This window comes from Nanorana parkeri, unplaced genomic scaffold (assembly GCF_000935625.1).
Source record: "Nanorana parkeri isolate BGI_ZX_2015 unplaced genomic scaffold, ASM93562v1 scaffold717, whole genome shotgun sequence".
In the NCBI taxonomy this organism is placed as follows: Eukaryota; Metazoa; Chordata; class Amphibia; order Anura; family Dicroglossidae; genus Nanorana; species Nanorana parkeri.
In genome coordinates, this window is record NW_017306985.1 from 758,974 (window position 1) to 779,770 (window position 20,797).

The 20,797-nt window shown below is 44.7% G+C and overlaps 1 protein-coding gene across 2 annotated transcripts in view; it reads right to left on the bottom strand.

Annotated features, from left to right (window-relative positions):
- Positions 1-2,983: 2,983 nt before the first annotated feature.
- Positions 2,984-20,797, bottom strand: part of LSM4 (LSM4 homolog, U6 small nuclear RNA and mRNA degradation associated) — a 23,477-nt gene continuing 5,663 nt past the window's right edge. The window contains exons 2-5 of one of the 2 annotated variants that reach the window (XM_018564035.1): positions 19,119-19,160; positions 14,509-14,607; positions 5,100-5,301; positions 2,984-3,160 (exon numbers count right to left, since the gene is read on the bottom strand). In XM_018564035.1, the coding sequence (XP_018419537.1) occupies positions 3,069-3,160; positions 5,100-5,301; positions 14,509-14,607; positions 19,119-19,160 (435 nt within the window). In that variant the 3' untranslated portion in view covers positions 2,984-3,068. Of the gene's footprint in view, positions 3,161-5,099; positions 5,302-14,508; positions 14,608-18,812; positions 18,850-19,118; positions 19,161-20,797 lie in introns of those variants that run through there. The other variant, XM_018564036.1, reaches the window with a different exon arrangement.

Consider the following 20,797-nt stretch of genomic DNA (forward strand, 5'->3'; position numbering starts at 1 on the left):
CTCCTCCCCCAGCATAAAAAAACAAAAACACCATCAAAAACTTTAGCAATCAACTCTACCCAAAGCCAGGTATTTATCCTCAGATGGATTGAACCACAAATCTGTTTTTCCATTTTGCACAAAACAAGCATTTCATTCTTTTGCAGTAGGGGAACATGGCCCTATCTTCCGGCTATATAATGGAGAAATCAGAGAATTCTGGTGCAGATATCTAGAGTTTGACTTTAAACTAACGTGCACAACTTTGACACTGTTCCAAGACGTAGTTGTGTTAAAATACAAAATACCAGTTGTAAAGGCATTTTAAATACCACAACAAATATTTGGGCATTAACATGTTTCAACAACTGCAAATAAAATGAGCTGAATATTAAAGTTTGGCAGCCACAAACACCCAAAAAGTTCACGCAAACTCCTTTAAAAGGACAACGAAATTAAATTTTCTTTCGAATGTAAAAAAATAAAATAAAAGCAGCAGCTGATTAGCTCCAACCGTTGCTATGACTACTCCAAAATATTTGAAAACATCCAGTGCCGTTGAGGAACTGTAACCTTTATTTGCCCAGAACATTCCAGAACCTTATACAAGCAGAGAATGTACCTAGTATGTTCTTTGGTGGGAGCATCTATTAAGTGAACTTAAAATCTCCAGCGAGATGTAGTTAAGAAGTTGGAAGAAAACCAGAAAACCAATGCTTTACTTTTTGCCTTAAGAATCTGGTGCCAATCAGTGAAATTAGAACACATTTTACAGATGGAATTATATTACACGGTGATGCAATATGAAAAACTAACAAACTACTTTAGAACTGCAGATTTTTGCAGTAACTAAACTGCAGTTTGCCCGTCTATGATTTTTCATTTAAACAGATATAGTGTCACATTGCTCTGCAAATCCCCTCTTGCTGACAGCAGTTATTTCAGTGATGGCTGTGATGAAGAAAGGCATTCAGGAAAGGTGCATGCAGATACCTTAAAAGGAGAACTATGAGGTGTTTGCTTTACACTCACCTCATAGTTCTAGCCGACCTGTGACAATGAGACTGTCACAGGTCGGCTCAGTAGATCGGGAGGTGAGCGAACACATACCGGCGTTCGCTCACCTCTCGATCCTGTCACGGCTCTCTGCCATGACAGGGGAGGGGCTGGATTCTCCCCTCCCCTGTCCGATCTTCTAGCACTGACTGGCGGAACGGACGGGGCGGGTACAGCTGGCTCTGCCTCTAGATAGGCAGAGCCAGCTGTCAGTCACGCAGCTGGGCGGATCCAAACATAATTGTCGGGATCCGCTTCAGCAGCAACGTCTCAGCATACCGCGAGTTGTAGCTCGTGGTATACTGAGCTTAGGGTGACGGGAGGATGCTAGTTTGTGGCCTCCTGTTACCCTAAGGAGAACTATGGGGAAAAGCCCTAACCCCATAGTTCTCCTTTAAAAGTCTTCTTGAGCACCACAAATGCAAGGGACGGTGTTGAGTTGGTGTATATTTTAGCATTTCCTGGATATGTTTGTCCTGAAACTACCCACTCCCTGGATTATTCTAGTGGCCAGCAAGTCTGCCAATCATAAAAGGGCCACTGGAAAGCTGAATGAATTTGGATGGGCAGGCTGGATTTTGATACTACTGAAAGTGTAACAATTGCCACATCACAGTGCACTGAAATTTGGGGAACCTGTGTCACTTGAGAGGACTTCCAAAAGCCATGTGCACACATCACTTGGTACCTGCATATTGCCCTGGAAACACAGACCAATGACCCTTTAGTACTGACAAGTGTATCTAAAAATTTGTTTACAAAAACTCTACAAAGAGAACACAATAAAAGGATCTTGTTTCTATCCTTACTGGAGCAAGTCACTTTGAAAATATTAATAGAAAACATGTCCACAACTTTAAAGCGGCCCTGCCACTTAAAGTTGCTGCCAAACAGTGTCCCTCTCCTGCTGCCCCCCGCTACTGAACACAGCTCTACTGTATAGAAATACCCACAAAGTGTCTTCTGAAACTGACACTTCTCGAAGTATTCATCTTCTGTATCCCATACTGACTGTTCCTGGGACACTTCACAGGAGGATTTCAAAGGAGCAGCCTCCAGCAACACAGGCAGTAAATAGCGGAGGCTGGTATTTACTTTACTCCTTTACAGGGGCACGGTTTCAGCAACTTTAACTATCAGAATCACTTTAAACTCTTTAAAGCAGTCAAGGCTCAGACAGACTCTTATATTACCCATAATGGGCAAATGGTAATATAAAATGACACTCCCATCCCCAGTGACTAACCTCGAGCATCCACCCCCTGTCTGAGCCTGGAAAAAGATGGTGTGTTGGGGGAGCTTTCTGCTGACCTTGGTAATACAGTTCTTGTGGCTTAGATTTACAGCTGTTTTTGCTAGAGCAAAGTGACACAAATAAAAAGATGTTATCTACACAGTTGTAACAAGTAAGGTGTTCCACACTACTCATTTTGTGTTAGCCATAGTCTATTACAAAAAAAAAAAATTGGAGTAGTGAGGGGTTAGAATCAGTGTCAGGTTTTTGTTATCGTCTGTGCCCCATGGAGAGTCACTCTCTTCAATTGTCCCGATCACCAATGTCTCTGGGAATGAAAGTAAAAAGGCAAATACAAAATCTTGCGTTACCACCAAAACAGGAAGAGAGGGGTGAGTTCCCAACAGGGACATTTGTTCTTGTGACAACTAAAAGGGGCTTTCCCTCACATTAGAAAGATATCCTCTCACTTCCTGTTAAGTCTACAGAAAAGGAAGTGACATTTCCCTAATGGGACACAGCAAAAAAAGCAGTTTTAACCCTTCCTTAAGAAAAAAAAAAAACATTAGATAGCCATTAGATATATTTTAATCAAACTTATAGCTTGCAAAATTATAAAAGTTATTTTACCTCTGGCTTTTCATCACCTGTGACATCTATGTGACATCTATATAGCTCTCTACATGAGTTATGGGGAAAATTATGATGCTTTCCGCTTCAGACACTTGACCAGACAGTGAAATAGAATTTACAGTCTCCCACTTTTGTAAAGGAAAAACCCCACAATATAGTCCAACGGTCATTGTTTCCCAGCTTGCCGGCCTGGCTTTTTATCCTGGGGTCCACCTCTGCCACCTCCAGGCATTCCCCTGCCTCTTCCACCAAAAACACCTGTGGGCAAAGAAATAAAGGCAAATTTAGCATTGTTCTTGATTTGATATGAACTAGAAAGTGCAATTAAAATTATGGTTGGACTAGGAAAACATTTTTTGTGCCACATTTAAAAAAAATATTTAAAAAGAAGAAATTATGAAAAAGAGTGAAATAGACTCATCCCCATAATTAGAGCTGAAGTGTGACACTGAATCTCTAGAAAGGCAGAGCCAGTTGTCAATAATGTGGCGGGATGGATCCCCAACAATATGGTTTGGATCATTGTCGGCTGCAGCGCGGCTCTGCACTGTCATCATATAGTGCCACTAATATGCTGAGTTTTGGGTCACAGGAGGACCTAGTAAGTGTCCTCCTGTGACCCTAAAGAGAACTATGGCCAAAAAAGGTTGGGCCATAGTTCTTTTAAAGTGACATTAAACATTTTGTATTGAGCCTGCCACATTCTCTAAAGCAAAACAAGTTTGCTTCACCGTTACTGTTTGGCAACACTGACATCTAGTGACCTTTTGTGGCACTGCAAAAGTTCCATGTTAACGTTATATTAAACCTTCATTTTAACATTTTTGCTATGAGGGCCAGGTTTGATTGGACTTCCTTTGGTTTCTTTTTAAAACCTTTTGGTTTCCTCATTTTCTAGCTATCCCCAAAACGCTAGCCACCACTCCTCGTCTGTGGGTGTCTCCATTCGCTAGCCAGCTGCTGAGGAGACACCTGTGCTTGTGCGTTCCCAAACCTAGCTGTCTGCGTCCATAGCAAGCTATGCCTGCTGCTCCCACAGTCACACTGAGTGACAGCAGAAGGAGCCTGACCTTAGTACCCTGCCCCAGGACCATGAAGTACGTGGAAAACCAAGTATCTTCTAGGTCCTGGTGGAGGTGGTTACTGACCACAGGTAAGAGTGTGTGAAGGTGGGGGTTGTGGGTTACAGGAAGGTACTGGGTGTTTTTTACCTTAATGCAGAGAATGCATTAAAAGGTAAAAAAAAAAAAAAAAGCCTTTGCCTTTAGTAATACTTTAAAAAGAGTTGTGGCTGGTGTTGAGCTTTAAATAGTAGGCACAAGTATTAGAACATCTGTTTATTGCCCTCTGTGAAGCCACTAGGTTATCCCTGTGACACCAGTACAAGAAATAAGGAAACAGGGGGTCACAAGAAGACAAAGAGCCCTTTCACACCAGTGCAGTACAGTAAGAAAAAAAAAATCTGCTTATAGCATTTTGATGCCATTTCGTTGAAACGTGTTACATAGAGTTCAAGCACATGGAAATGACAACACGCATAGAATGCACCACAAGTGTGGGCTTGTACGGAGGGCAGTAAAAACACTCATTAGTTCCAGAAGAGTCGACTGAGGAGATGAAGTTGAAGATCATCAAGTCATCGGCATACGCCGTGGCTATGTTACGGGGAGCATAAACGAAAGACCCAAATAAGACGACTGTGGTGAATAGAACTTAACGAGGTTCCAAGGTTAGGATGAAAATAAGTGAAGAAAGAGGACAACCATCCCTGCTGCAAACCATTTGAGATGGAGAAATAAGAGGACCGGGCTTCATTAATGTTGACACCTGTTGTAGGGTGAGAGTAAAGAGCATTATTTTTGCTCTGACTATGTGCACAGCGAAACCCAACAAGTGTGTCACAGTCGCTGTTCACATACACGTGCATGCGCATGTATATTTTTTTTTATCATTTCTTGCTCTTTAATGCTTTTTTTCACTTAACTTTATTGCTATCACAAGGGTGCTAACAAGCACCTATGCAACAGCATTGGCAGGTGACAAATTCTCTTTATGGAGACGGGAGGGGTCTATTAGACCCCAAAGGTTTCCCTGCCCTCCATCTTCACAGGCTGGTACAAGAGATGTGAATCTTTGCAATGGCATGAATTTTGAACGGTTTCCATTGAGTCTATTGTATTATAATAAACAAACATACCACGTCCTGCTCCGCCGCCGCCACCACCTCCTCCTCCTCCTCTTCCTTTCATCTGTTTCTGTTGCTGCATTCCACCACGTCCTCTGCCCTTTGACATCACTTCTTCTTTCACCATATCAATAACTTCATCAGGGATGCGCAAGTATTTGATAGTGCTACCACGTATATAGCACTCAGGCATTCTCCAAAATTTGTCACCATCCTGTTAAGAGAATGATAATTTAACTCTATCAAAAGCCTATTACATCCCCTTACATATCCCTGCCATACAAAATGTGTGGAAATTGAAACAAACCATCAAATATCAGTTTCAAGTTGATCTGCAGTCACACTTCTGCATTTTTTTAATGCAATGTGTATGCACATATTACATGTGTTTTGCTGGAAGCCACCCCCAAATAATTCACATAGCTTTCTATATTACATTTAGGCAAGGCAGTGTTTTACAAAATAAAAAGTCTTTATATAACGCAAAGTGTTCAGAAAAATGTAATTACTCTTTCCAGGTAGTTTCTTTGCATGTAACTTCCAAAAAAAGCATTTCTGTGGAGACCCATACACATGGAAAAATGAGACAGCAGGTAACAGCCCCTACCCCAGTCTTCCCACAAATTTACCATGCTACGGAAACTGAGAAGACACTTAAATTTTTTGTTACTTGGATAAAATAGGAGACACGTTGTTGATCTTACATGTATTTACTGTTAAAGGTTAAATTTTAGGGCTGCGGAGATTAACGATTAATTACCCGATTAATCGTTAAAAGTTTTGATAGATTCAAATTATTTTGATCAATGATGAAAACACTCACCTCTCCGCTGGCTTCCGGATCTTCCGTAGGAGATCCGGTGACGTCACTGACATAGTCACCGAACTCCTCCACCCTTCCCCCAAGTGGCGCCATCGGCTAAGGAAAGAAGGAGGAGTCCGGTGACGTCGATGTCCGTGACGTCACTGGACTCCTCCCCCCTTCCCTTCGTTAGATGACGAAGCCACTTGGGCCGGTGTTCGATCGAAAGTTCCAACTTATCGAGTTTTCGGACCGCATGACTTCCGGTTTACTTGGAACTAAGAGGTTTGCCCAAGGAAGTTATTCTGCACGAGCGCCAGCCAAGGCATTGGCCTATACACATACAGCACAGCAATGAAGTAAAAAAGAAATTTTTTTCCGATTAATCGAACACGAAAATTGTAATCAGTAACAACCCATTGACCCAAATGACATCACAACATCAACACCAGAAGAATTGACATACGATTAGAACTGAAGTACAGACAAACACCTAAATACACAAAGGAAACCTATAACAGACTGATAATAACATTGCGTTGCCGACATGTCCTAGCCCAGGCCATTACATTGGACAAGAAAGAAGCAGAGGAAGATGCAGAAGGTCATCTCTCTGCTCATTCTGCCCTCTCCTCTTTTCAGCCGGTCTCTTTTTGTAGATCAGATCACCTAAATGGCTCACCAGTGCCCCTGCTTCACTCAGACTGAGTAATGCTATACAAAAGGATAGCAAACGACTAATGGGAAGTCAGGTAAAATGTGACATTGCTCCCTTGCTGGTTGGACTAGCGAGGCATCATTCTGCCACTGCACCATCACCGGCAAGTGAGACGTATACAGCATTTTGGTAAGGAGTTAAGCCATAAAGCAGGGAAACAAAAATTGGAGACGGAAGCGCCACTACCTAGCGCAATAAATGTGGTAGAGTGGGGTGTAGGCGTAAGTGTTGTACTCACCTGAGGCTGGGTGAGTATTCGCTTGTAATCGTCGGGTGGTGGTCAAGCGGATGGGGTGGAGTGGTGGTGGTAGTAGTCCCTCGTGGAGATAGTGGAGGGCGACTCTCAACGATGACGGCGTGGCCTGTGTGGTGCCTGGGCGGTGGGCCGTGGAGTGGTCCTTGGGAGTCCTGGCATGGGTGTCCTCCGATGACAGGTGCTGTGGAGTGGTAGAGCGACGGATGGTGCGGCCTATGTAGAGTAGTGGGCACAGGTGATGAATTGGGTGATTGTGAACTTGTTACCCAAATTGTCGTGGAAGTGTGATTGGCCGTGGGTGATGAATTGACACGTGAGACTTTTTCACCTTCACCTAACTTTCTTCCTCATTTCCCCCTTTCCCTGTCCCCTGGTTCACCAACATCCAAACATTTTCCACACCTTTGCCCCCTGTGATTAGCACACAGATCCAATGTAATTCAATTCATGCAATCATTTTCTCGTCATGTGCTGATGAACTCCACCCATTCTCATCACCCAAATCTCCCTGTGTCTCCCTTTCCCCCCCCCCTTCTCCACATCACCAATTCTTCCGGGGGCACTTGGCATTAATACCACCCATCCCTCAGTGGGGTGTTTGACATTTCACTTCAGCCACCAGCGTGTCCTGTCTTTCCAATACTCCTCCCCCCTTCTTTCTCCGCACGGCCCTGGTGTCCGCTCATCACACCCAGCCGCGCCTCCACCACGCCCCTTCGCCCGGCTTTCAGCCCCACCCACTCCCTCTGGGCCCAATCACACCACCGCAACTCCACCCACAGCCTCTGACCACTCCCACACCCCTGCATTCAAAACCTCAGCTTCCCGCCAGCTTTCCTCCCCTCACATCGGCTTGAAAAAGAAGGTTTAACCTTTGAAACGCGTCGCCGTCAGCCCGGTCTCCACGGGTCCTCAGAGTGTCTCCTACACTCCAGCTGTTCACGGATACCGCTCGCTCCTCGACACCCGGCTCCAACCCCCGGCACTTCTGCCTATGACCCGCTCCCCACGGCTCACGCCGCTACACCCGCATTACAGGCTTCTCCAGCATACGCCTGCAGGTCACAGCTCCGTCGGGCTGCGCGAAAGCCCCAACATGAATTCTTCGCCACTGAGACTGAACATTTCGGCACCTCCAACCGCTCTTCAGTTCCCCCATCTAGGACCACCCGTCGCTCTACCACTCCACAGCACCTGTCATCGGAGGACACCAATGCCAGGACTCCCCGAGGACCACTCCACGGCCCACCGCCCAGGCACCACACAGGCCGCGCCGTCATCGTTGAGAGTCGCCCTCCACTATCTCCACGAGAGACTACTACCACCACCACTCCATCCGCTTGACCATCACCCGACGATTACAAGCGAATACTCACCCAGCCTCAGGTGAGTACAACACTTACGCCTACACCCCAATCCCCTTCCACCACATTTTCCCCCTACCTCTGTTAAGCGCCACACAAGGGGTAAAACTTTCAATTTTTCAAAGCCATAAAGCAGGCAAGTTCTATTTGGTGATCCTCTTGCAGAGTAGTTGCTGCCAGGGACAAGATCTCTAGTCTGCCATGGGCCTTCAGGCAGATATGCCAATAGAAACAAATATGGCAACGCTTTATGCAGTCATTGCTCAAGGTGCAAAAACTACCAGTTGCAGTTGTGAATACTTTCCTACAGTACCTGAAGGGGAACATCCATTTTCGTTACACGGCTAACACTTAATTGCTGCACACATTAATTTGCTATTTAAAGGTTAGTAAAAAATACTTTTTTTTTTTAACTTTCAATCTGCAGCCACCTGCTTTATGAAAACAGCCCCATATTCAAAGTTGCTTTGTCAGCATGGCAACAGTGCTTACTGGGGACACTTTACATTGTTTGGGAACAGTACATCTCCCGAAATACCATTTACTGCTCATCTAACATCTTCTTTCACGAGCTATACCTCTTCAGGGGTGTGGAAATGTAAAAACAAAAAAAAAAAAAACACAACTACTTGTTCAAGTAGGGATGCACCGATACCGGTATTTTAGTAGCGATAATTTTTTTTCGGTACTTGCCGATACCAATTACCGAGTAACGGAAGTCCCATTCAGGAAGCCAGGTGGCGTGTAATAACTCGCCACCTGCCTTCCTGATTAGCCGGGAAGCGTGTAAAGACTCGCCACTCGGCTTCCCGATTAACAAGAAAGTCCCCTCTTACCTTAGTATATGCAGCCTGTCACCCCCGGGGCCTCTCCAGCGAGAACGCGGCCTTCCTCCGGTACCCAGCCGTCTGGCTAATCAGGAAGCCAGGCACTGTGTAATCGTGTAATAATGCGACGCCCTTCTTTCTGATTGGCCGGGAAGCTGGCTTCATGCTCCCTCGTCATCTGATGACGAGGGAGCATGGAGCCGGCCTCCTGGCCAATCAGAAAGCAGGGCGTTGCGTCATTACACGGCGCCCAGCTCCCTGATAGGCCGGCCAGACGGCTCTGGCTGGGTACTGGAGGAAGGACGCGTTCTCGCTGGAGAGGCCCCCGGGGGTGACAGGCTGCACATACTAAGGTAAGGTAACCTTACCTCACGAGGCCAGCTTCTCAACCAATCAAGAAGCTGGGCAGCGCGTCATTACATGCTGCCCGGCTTCCTGATTGGCCGGGAAGTCGGCTCCATGCTCTCTCATCACAAGTGATGAGAGAGCATGGAGCCGCTTCCAGGCCAATCGGGAAACCGGGCAGCGTGTAATGATGCGCTGCCCGGCTTCCTGACACCGTAAGTACTTGTGCTAGGCTAGACAATCTACTTGTCCCTCATAACAATCTACTTGTCATGATACAACAAAAACCGTATTTAACCGTGCTAAATGCTTCTCATTGGTCAGTGCGGTCAGGTGACCGAGCTGACCAACGAGTGCTCGCAATTTCCTAGGGAAACTCAAAATCCATGGCGCAGGGCTGCAGAGGAGAAAGACTGTTTGCAAAAAGATAAGTATAGTGGGGTGGGGAGAGGGGGCCAGATTTGAGCAGGTAATTCCATTTTCCAAAATTACTTGGGAAAGTGAACGTACCCTTTCATGCACATTGTGTGTGTTAGAGAGCTAATGCTCAGCTACCACACTATAGCACACAGTGGAATGGGGGCAGCATTGGAGATGACAGGTTCTCTGATGTATTCTCCAATACATGAGTTTGAGCACAGCACTGTGCTGGCTCTCCTGTGACAGCCGAGATGGGACAGCTGAGTGTGCAGCGTTCCTGTCTTAGCGTTCACATGGAGCAGAACGGACATTCTCTGTTCTCCATCCTGAACTACTTTGCCATGGTTCCAGGGTCCCCCAGAAGACCCCAAAAACCAGAGCAGGGAGGGAGGCAGCCAGCCAGCTGGGAGATTACAAGTGATCTCGGCGGCTGTACATTTAAACCTGCTTGCCCTAAACAGGGCTAAATGTTGAAGAAAAAAAAATACCCGCCACTGCATGTCCAGGGCGTCAGGCGATAGGAATTCCACACCCCTACACCTGATGGGCAGCCCTAGCCATTGTAATGCTGTTCCAGGCAAAGCAGTTTTAAGCCAGAGCATTATTTGAAAGCACAAATCTCTGGAATCCCTTTAGACTTGCATGCTCCTCCATGCTGGCCACTGGGTGCTACTGACTTTAGCTGTGCAATCTGTCCGATTACACTCCAATTTCTTTCTCGTCCATTGAGGGATACAGGAATTCAGATTGTCTGGACATCCAAAAGCAGAGGTGGGTAATACAGTAAAAACCACTAACAGGCACAAAAGAACAGGGGACTGACCTCTGGGCTGCAAGGTCCAAATCTGTATTGTATGAAGCCAAACCTCCTACCAGATAAAGGACGCCACCACACAACCAGAAAGGTACAGTGAATCAACCTGAAACTTAGACCAGGAAAAAAAATAAAAAAGGCCACCACCAAGGATGAGATGACTCCACACAGAAAACCAGATCAACTTGAATCAGTGAGCAACCAGAACCCAGAAAGAACTGGTGGAACAACGATTTTCCTTGTAGTAAACACAAGGACCACAGCCAAATGTAGTTTAAAAAAAATGGGGGCAAGCCCCTGGACGTAACAGGTCCCAAATGGGAACCTAAACAAAAAAAACAGGTTCTGGTGAAAACTCCAGTCTGTCTAAAAGGAAAAGCCCTAAGCCTTTCACCCTGGACCTATAGGGAGTACATGTCAAAAGAATTGGGGCAAGGCAACTAACCTCGCTAAGCAACATTTTGCAGGGAAATCCCTGAATCAGTTAGAACATGATAACTTGAATGAAGTGTGATGCGACTCCTGAGTCTGCCAAGGAAGAATCGGAAATCAACACAACTGAAGGTATGAGGTGCAAAGGAAGCGCTCTTACAAAGGGAGGGCAGAAAAAAGGATTGAGACTCACAAAGACTAACTGGTGTTCAACAGAGTTCCACCCAGGAGAACGACCCAGAATGGAATCTCATGGTGTAGAAGGAACCACCTGTTGTGAGGTACCAGGCAGAAGTTCCAGAGATGATGATTATACCATAGGAGAAGCCTCTTTTTTGCCGCCTGAAGTATAGTAAACACACCAGGACCTACTGGTCCATAGAGACAAACACAATGAACTGTTCAGGAACTGAACCTGGAACAGTAGAGAAGGGGCTGAAGTGGACCAGGAAAGGATGGCAGAAGGGGAGACATCTATGAAGAAAAAGATACACCCCAACACCAGACACTTCTGTAATGAAGAGAAAGAGGGGTCAAGCTTCTGCTTGGTGAGGGGTTGAAAGGTAGACATGCTGTGAACCTTTGTAGCAATGGTTATCTCCTACAAGTGACAGACAGATGGATCTTGCAGGTGTTGGAGTGCCCTTCGGGGAGATGTTGTTCACCAGGATCCACAATGCCTACTCTCTTCAAAAGGAGGTCGTTGGAGCGTCAGGAAAAAGTACTAAATTAAAAACAGAAGTCAACGCTCTGAGAGCAACAACAAGGAGGCAGATCTCTCTCCGGATGTGGGAGTCTCAAAGCTGGCCCCCAACTGACCTACTAGGCGAGAATCTTTCTGGAGAGGAAGGACACTGCAGGGTACCCAGTACCATCAAGAGTCTAGGATGCCCCAAAGGAAGCGCAGTTCTCTGTGGAAGAAATTGGTGGCTTGGATGGTGCCCAGACCCAGAGGCTGAGCAGCCACAGAGACTGAAGCAGGAGATACAGGGGTGAGATGAACCCGAGGAGGCCTTGGAAGATGCATCAATCTGTATGGTAGCCCAGGGAAGAAAAGAGGGCACAGCTAAAGAGTACCAGCAGTTAGCCTGTGTGCCCAACAGGGAGTTCTCTGCAACTGAATGTCTGAAGGGCAAACTACCCAAGGACCCAAGAGGATGCAAAAAACAGCCCCTCACTTGTAAAAGTTTGGCTGCACCTTCATGCTGAAGGTTTGTCAGAGAGCTTAGATGGTCTGTGACTACAACCCTGATAAGATACCCGTGAGCCCGGAGGTACCTACTGAAGAAGTAGATGGAGAAGGTGGGGGCTCAGCTGACATCTCCCTAGTCCTCTTACGTATATGTATCAAGTGTAGGGCTAAAGAGATGTCATCTGTTGAAGGTCAAACAAGTCAGATGCTCTTGGTATGTGGCATCAGCATCTTAATCAGAGCTCTGCGCTTTTGAATGGACAGCAGACCCACATGGGACACGAATTTTAAATGCATACAATAAAAAAGTCCTCACAGCTGATGCAGAAGGGTCCAGACATCCAACCCATTCTGCTAGGGTTTGACAGACTAGGGTTAGTCATCTCAGGATAAAGTGCAGAGCCTGCCAATGTAAACTGGGATTCCAACTGCCCGTCATGTTAAGGTGGGTACTGGTAAAGCCATAGTAGGTTATAGACCATTGTTTTTCGCTCTCATGGGAAACTGTTCCAGCACACTCAGGTGGAACCCAGGACCTTTCGGGGGGCTTTTGATTTACATAGAGTACTTTGAATAGCAGGTGTTTTTTAGCAGGACTTTGCCACACCTGGCGGAGCTAAAGACAACTCCAGTGATGTAGACCCTATAACTATAGGGTCACCGGATTTCAGATAGCAGGCGTCCATTTCCTCAAAGTGTAGATGACTCCAGAACCACTAGGAGTATGGGCTTGGATCACCCAATGCAGGAATGTCCCCCTCTGTGTCTGTGTGAAGACATGTTTCACCCACATGGCAAAGCTACAACTAGGCCCAAAGTAAGAGGCAAGGCATTAGGTACTCACAAATCCAGGCCCTGGTGCTGATAAGATTCAGACAGCTGGAGGTGATCAGGCCACTGTTGGCAGGCAGCAGTAACAGACCAGAGACAAAAGTTCCACATGGTGCTATTCAAAAGAGAAGCAAAATGGTGCTTCCTCTATGCTGAATGGCAGGAAAGATTGTGGTCTGCATGTGGCACCTCACCTAGTGGATATCAGTGCACAGTCATTAAACCTTTCCACAGAAAAAACAGTGGTAGCAGGAAATTTGAAAGGTACCCAGCAGTGTAAACAGTGAGGCAGTGCCATATGTTTTAGCTCGACTGGCCTTACTCACAAAACAAGTCTTCAGAGACAGGGTAACATCTGGGGTAGTTTCAGGGCTGTGGACCTAAGAAAGCACTCTGAAGCTAACTAACACAGTACACTCAGGTCTGTGAGGCGCCACAATGCCGAGCCCAGAGGTCATATTCAAGGCTAGCTCCACAATGTCTAGTCTAGGGGGGTCCAGGTACAGCATAAAAAAGTCAAAGGAAACACCAATCTAGATAGCTGCTATGTGGAGACCACCTTAGGCCTCGTTCACACCTGAACGTTTTGTAGCGCGTTCTACGCTCGACGAACGCTCTACAAAACGCTCAAACATCTAAATACCATTTGTATTCAATGGGTCTGGTTCACACCTTGGCGTATTTCAGCCCGTCCCTAACGCGCTACAAAACGGCCCACGCCTGAAAAAGGTACATGTACTACTTTAGGCCGTTTTTGTTGCGCGTTTCCATTGGGATACAGCTAAGTAGCCCTCGGAAACGCGCGTTTGTCGCGCAATTTTTTTACCGCGAATCGACAGACACGCATATGCAATACGCCTAGGTGTGAACCAGGCCTTAAGCAGCAATGTAGTGAGCAATGTTAAATTAAGTCAATTTTAGATTTTTCTCAGCAGAGCTTTTTTAAAAAAAAAAAAAAAAGTGACATCCATCCTCCTAGGACACTAGCAAAACCTGACATGCTGGGTAGAAAAAGGGGTTATACAGGGGCTGGCTTGCAATTTTTCTGTTTGTCAGTGCCCAAACCTCCCGCAGGCAGCAGTAATCCCGATGTGTACTTACATTTTGCTGAATGCTTCCGCATAGAAATCCTGATACTGGAAGTACTCGTGCTAGGCATCGGAGCATTTGGGCGAGTACGAGTACTTGCCCAAATACTCGGAATCGGCACCGATATTGATACTAGTATCGGTATCGGTGCATCCCTATATAATATGTGTGTGTGCACTTCGTAAGAATGTATATTACTGCCGTGGAAGAATCACACAGCAAAAATGTAAGGAGTGCTTCAGCCATTAACCAACAAACTGAAAAAAAAGCTCAGTCATGAAGGGGTTAAAGAAATAATACACAACAAAAGTGCAAGAAGAAGGGAACATACCCTGGAAGTACAAATAACTTCTCGAAGATTGATGTTCATCCAGTTGTCACAGCTAACCAAGTGCCCGTTGTAGGTTTCGCCATTTTTTAATTCAACCAACTAGTTAAGAAAAGAAGAAGTTTTATTTATTTTTTTTCTATTACACTTTCAAATTTTCAAGAATATCACAACCAAGAAAGCCAACAAGCTGGAAAAAAAATCCACACACAAGAAAATCCTAGAATATCAACGAATGCCCATCTCAAAAGACAAGAGAAAGTTATTTGGTTTCTCCCATTACCTTTTCCATATTCCCTGAGGGCCTCCTGCACTAAAAATGCATCCCAATGTATCCCTATGTGTTGTATGGGCTCCAGTTCTCACGTGCGCAGTCCACTTTTATATTTCATTAACAAAATTGTATTTTGTTGTGTTTTGAGGCAATTAAATTTGTCACTAAATTTTGGGGTTTAATAAGGAGTTGTGCTAATATTGCGCAACATAAAAATTTGCAACTACCACCATTTTCTTCTATAGGGTCTTGGCATTCAGAAAATATATAATGTTGGGGGGTTTTAAGTAATTTTCAGGCCTAAAATGTGGAAAATAACATGGGTGCAAAAAATTAAAAAAAGGCCTCAGTCATGAAGGGAGAACTATGAGGTGAGTGCTTTTCACTCACCTCATAGTTCTAGCCGACCTGTGACAATGAGACTGTCACAGGTCGGCTCAGTAGATCGGGAAGTGAGCGAACACATACCGGTGTTTGCTCACTTCTCGATCCTGTCACTGCAGAGAGCCGTGACAGGGGAGGGGCTGGATTCACCCCTCCCCGATCCTCCAGCGCTGACTGGACGGAACGGACAGGGGAGGGGGCGGGTAAAGCTGGCTCTGCCTCTAGATAGGCAGAGCCAGCTGTCACTCAAGCAGCTGGGTGGATCCAGCCATAATTATCAGGATCCGTTCCGGCGTCTCAGTATAGCGCGGGCTTGTATCCTCCCGTTACCCTTAGGAGAACTATGGGGAAAAGCCCTAACCCCATAATTCTCCTTTAAGAAAGAAAGCCATTTATCATCCGACACCTACGGCACTTTTCTAAGCTGGTCCGTGCAGCGTGTTGTACATCAAACCTCACAGGCTTAATTTTTGCATAAAATTGGGCAACTAAAACCTCTGTTTTTAACACATACTGTTAGACAGGGCAATTTGGTTTGTTGCATGCTAGCAGGTAAGTGTGCTGGGAAACTCCTGTGTTTTGTACTCCAATGGACTCACTCACCTAAACCCAATGTTCAAAAGGGATGGGAGCATTGGAATCCTATCCACACAAAGCACACTTCAGGTTCTTCCTACGCCTCCTTTTTTGCCCCTCTTCTTTTGAAGCTCACTGTAATTTTTTTCTCTCTCCAGTTTCTCTGAGGATTGCTGTGATTAAATTGGCCTCCTGTTCCAGTGTCACACTACCTTGACAACTTCTCTGCCTGGCTACCCCATTTTCTCTCCTCTGAAATACCCACTATCCTCCTTGACAACGTTAACATCCCTGTTAATGTTAACACCTCAACTACCTCTCCGATCCTTAACCCAACCTTTTTTTTGTTGTTGACCAAAACACAATGGATAAACACTTCTACTCACACTGATGGCAACACCTTTGACTTGGCATTCTCCCACCCTTTTTGCCCTCTCTGATCACAATCTCATCAGTTTCACGCTCTCCCTCTCTCCAACCCCCTAACCCTCCAACCAGCAAACAGTTGCCCGTAGGAACCTTTGCCACTTTAACCCCAACAACAAAATCTCACCTGTGTCCAGTCCTGACCTAGCCACTGTCTACAAAATCTTGCGCTCATCCTGCAACACATATCTAGGCCTCAACTGCTACAGCCTGGGCAAGCAGATACCACAAGAAATCTCAAAAGACATAACTGTGCTCTTGAGCAACTGTGGCTTATGAACACCCACTCATCCAGTCCTCATCAACTCTACTTCACCCCACCACTGCCTCCACACACCAAATCATTTAGCTCCAAAGATTTCAAAAACAAGGATTGATGCAATCCATTATGATAATTCCACTGTCAAAATATCACCCCCACCTAAAATACCATGTCTTATCACTTATCACCACATTCAACACTTCCCTCTTTTTCCACCGTTACCATAGAGGAGGATACTAAACTACTTTCTAACATGCTCCTAACCACCTGCCCCGTGTTCTCTCACAACTACTACAGTCACTCTCTTGCTCTATTCTACAATCACTAACTCGCATGTTCAATTTGTTCCTCTCTCCTGGCATCTTTCTCACGCCTCTAAAATATGTACTGTTCATCTCCATACTTAACCACTTCAAGACCAGGTGTTTAGACCCCCTTCCTGGCCAGGCCATTTTTCAGTATTCAGCGCTGCGGTACTTTGATTGACGTTTATTCCGTCATGCAACGCTGTACTGAAATGAATTTTACACCATTTTTTGGGGACAGATAGAGCTTTCTTTTGGTGGTATTTAATCAGCACTGGGGGTTTTATATAGCTACACCTCACCTCTCTGAACTTAAAGTGACACTAAAGGGAAATCCTAAAAATGCACTCAAGTACCTTAACCATTACCAAAACTGTATCTTATTCCTGCATCATTCAGCTGTAGATCCTCAAATCATCCCTGAATTCCTGCTGACACTGTCCTTCCTTCTGGAGGGAGTCTACTTTTGTTCCTGTGTGTGTTGCAAAGTAGCCACTGCTCCAAGCTCACTCCCGTCTGTGACGAGGAACCCGGAGTCGGACGAGTAGCTTCCCGGCCGGCCGTTGTAATTAAACAGCCAGCCGGGATCTTCTTGGATGACGGTTTACATTCAAGCGATCGGACGTCTCTTACAGTCTGCAACACTCTACAGAAACTACGCTCCTAAATCTCACTAACTATTTTTTACCAACTACTAAGGCCAATGGCCAGTACTTGCATTCATTCTATTAGACCTTTATTCTGCATTTGAAACAGTTAAACACCTGCTGCTCCTCAAAAAAAAAAATCCCAAAACAAACAACTGTACTCCCTCCAAGGCTCTGCTCTTTCCTGGTTCTCCTCCTAACCATCACAGCACACCTTCAGCGTCACCTACACTTTATCCTTCTTCCAGTTAGAATTCCCCAAATCTATCTCTATACTCCTCAGCGCACCCCTTCAGTCTCCTCTCACATCACTAATTTAATAACTTGACATATCAGTATGGAAGTCTCGCCGCTTCCTCAAACTCAATCTTTTTAAAACTGAGCTCATATTACCTTCCCCCCTCCCCAAAAAAAGTCTGCTCCCCCAACTTTTCCATTGAGATCAATATCACAACTTTCGATCTATCCCCTTATGCTAGGTGTAATCCTGGACTCTGACTTCCGCTTTCAGCCTCACATACACCAAATTTTGCTGCCTGAAACTTTGTAACACTTACAAAATTTGCATTGTTTTGACACGTGGCACTACAAAGTTGCTGATTCACTCTGGTCATCTCTCTCCTTAACTATTGCAAATCCCTCCTGGTTGGCATTCCTCTACACAAGCTATCCACATTTGGTCGATCATGAATGCTGCTGCCGGGTTCACTCACCTTACCAACCAACAAGTGGCTGCCACACTTCTCTACCCATCTCTCCACTGGCTTCCACTTGGCTAGTAAATAAAATTAAAAATACTATCATACAAAACCATTCACAAGTTTTCCCCCCAGCTACATCACCAACTTTATCTCAAATCATCACCCACCCAAACATCCCCTCCGCTCCTATCACAACTTACTGCTTTCTAGCTCTGTCACCTCCTCCCATGCTCACCTTCAAGATTTCTCCAGGGGCTCTCGCTCCTTCTGGAATACCCAACCCCCAACTTGTCTGGTTATGTCCTACTCTGTGTCTGGTTATGTCCTACTCTGTGCACCTTTAGGCGAGACCTGAAAACTCATCGGGAAGCCAATACCACCTCCACTGAAAACTGTACCTTTACTTCCTTTGTCAGCTCATCCCTCAGTTATATTACCTTTAGCATCACTTGCTGCCCGCACTAATCCCCTCCCCCCCACCTTTTAAATGTAAGCTCTTATGAGCACAGCCCTTCTACTCTTTTATTGAACTGTATTGTAATAGTACTGTCTCTCTTTACCGTTGTAACGCGCTGCGTAAGCTATTGGTGCTATATATATATATCCTGTAGTAATAATAATAATAATAATAAATAATAATAATGCAAATATTCTTCATTCAAGTTACAAGAGCTAATGAAAAATGTGAGCAAATGCTTTCATAAAATAAATGTTTAAAACGTGACTACATACCATAGGATGGTTCTGCGCCGTCTTTAACAAAGATAAAGGAAGCTGCAAAACAAAAACATTGTACAGATGAATAAAAATTTTACTTTTTTTAAAAATAGTCATTGAGCATTTAAGTGACACTAAACTATCTTTACCGTTGTAACGCGCTGCGTAAGCTATTGGTGCTATATATATATATCCTGTAGTAATAATAATAATAATAATAAATAATAATAATGCAAATATTCTTCATTCAAGTTACAAGAGCTAATGAAAAATGTGAGCAAATGCTTTCATAAAATAAATGTTTAAAACGTGACTACATACCATAGGATGGTTCTGCGCCGTCTTTAACAAAGATAAAGGAAGCTGCAAAACAAAAACATTGTACAGATGAATAAAAATTTTACTTTTTTTAAAAATAGTCATTGAGCATTTAAGTGACACTAAACTCAGGATTCAAAATCTTAAAAATGCATTAGTGTATCCCAATAACATAAATGTATCTTATTTGTGTATCACTCAGCTGTAGATCTTCTAATCAGCTCTGAATTGGTGCTGACACTGTCCTTCCTTCTGGAGGATGGCTTCTTTTGTTCCCAATGCGGGTTGTACCGCGCCAAGCTCGCTCTTGTGATGGACTACAATCTCACATTTAGCTTACTAATTTGTATCGAGATTGTAGTTCATCACATGAGTGAGCTTGGAGCAGTAGCTACTTTACAACATGTGGGGGCCATGGGTAAAAAAAGTATCCCCCCCCAGAAGGAAGGACAGTGTCCGCATGAATTCAGAGATGATCTGAGGATCTACAGCCGAGTGATATACAAATAAGATACATTTTCGTTGTTAAAAATCGGTAAAAAAAAAAAAAAAAAAAAAAAAAAAAAAAAAAAAAAAAAAAAAAAAAAAAAATGAATGCATTTTTAAGATTTAAAAAAAAGGAGAACTATGAGGCGAGTGATTTCCACTCATCCTCATAGTTAGAGCCGCCGTGTGACAAAGAAGCTGTCACACGTCGGCTCTATAATTCAGGAAGTGAGCGAACACATACCGTTGCTCACTCACTTTCCGATCATCTCCCTGCAGAGAGCTGTGACTGTCAGTCACCGCTCCCCAATCCACCAGCACTGAGTGGAGGAACGGATATGGGAGGGGGCGGGCACAGCTGGCTCTGCCTCTAGATAGGCAGAGCCAGCTGTCACTCACACAACGGCCCGCTATATACTGAGCTTTGGGTCACGGGAGGAGGTTAGTATATGTCCTCCTGTGACCCTAAAGAGAACCATGGGGAAAAACACTTACGCCTTAGTTCTCTTAACTCCTGAGTGCAATGTCACTTTAAATATGCAAACTAGAAAATTATTGCACAGGAAAAAGCAGCTTAATGCTCAACTCCAGGCAAACATCTGAAAACACATTTGAAATTAATGTAATTTTGCTTGGTACACATGGCATGCACTTGTTTCACACCCCACAAGATTCTGGAACAGTCATGTGAACCCTAAACTTAAAATATACAATTTTTTGTAACATTGTAAAACTCAATAAAACTTGTCCTCAGGAGACCAGTTGATTCTGCAGAGGAATAAAACTTTGTAAGTGATTTAGTCAGCATTTTAAAATAGCTTAAAGTGGACCTTTACCCCCTTTCACTAAAAATCCTATCAGCATGCAGCTCTGCATGCTGACATGAAAGCACCTTACATTGATTAGCTAAACAAAAATTTCTTTTTTTTCTACTTCCTGGTCCACTTTGGCACAAATGATGTAATCTGTGCCCAAGCGTTGCATCCTGGGAAGGTTACATCAGCAGAGAATTGCTGGGAAATCTCATGAGATCTCAGGGAAAAGCATTCTCTTCACTGAGATGATGTGCATAGTCCCATGTCCAAGTCACATGTGCAAGAGTTCCAGGAAGTAAAGGGGATATATGAACCTGCCCTTAGTAAGAATGGCCACTTAGAGAAGAATGGGGGTGGGGGGTTGTGTGTGTGGGTGGGGCT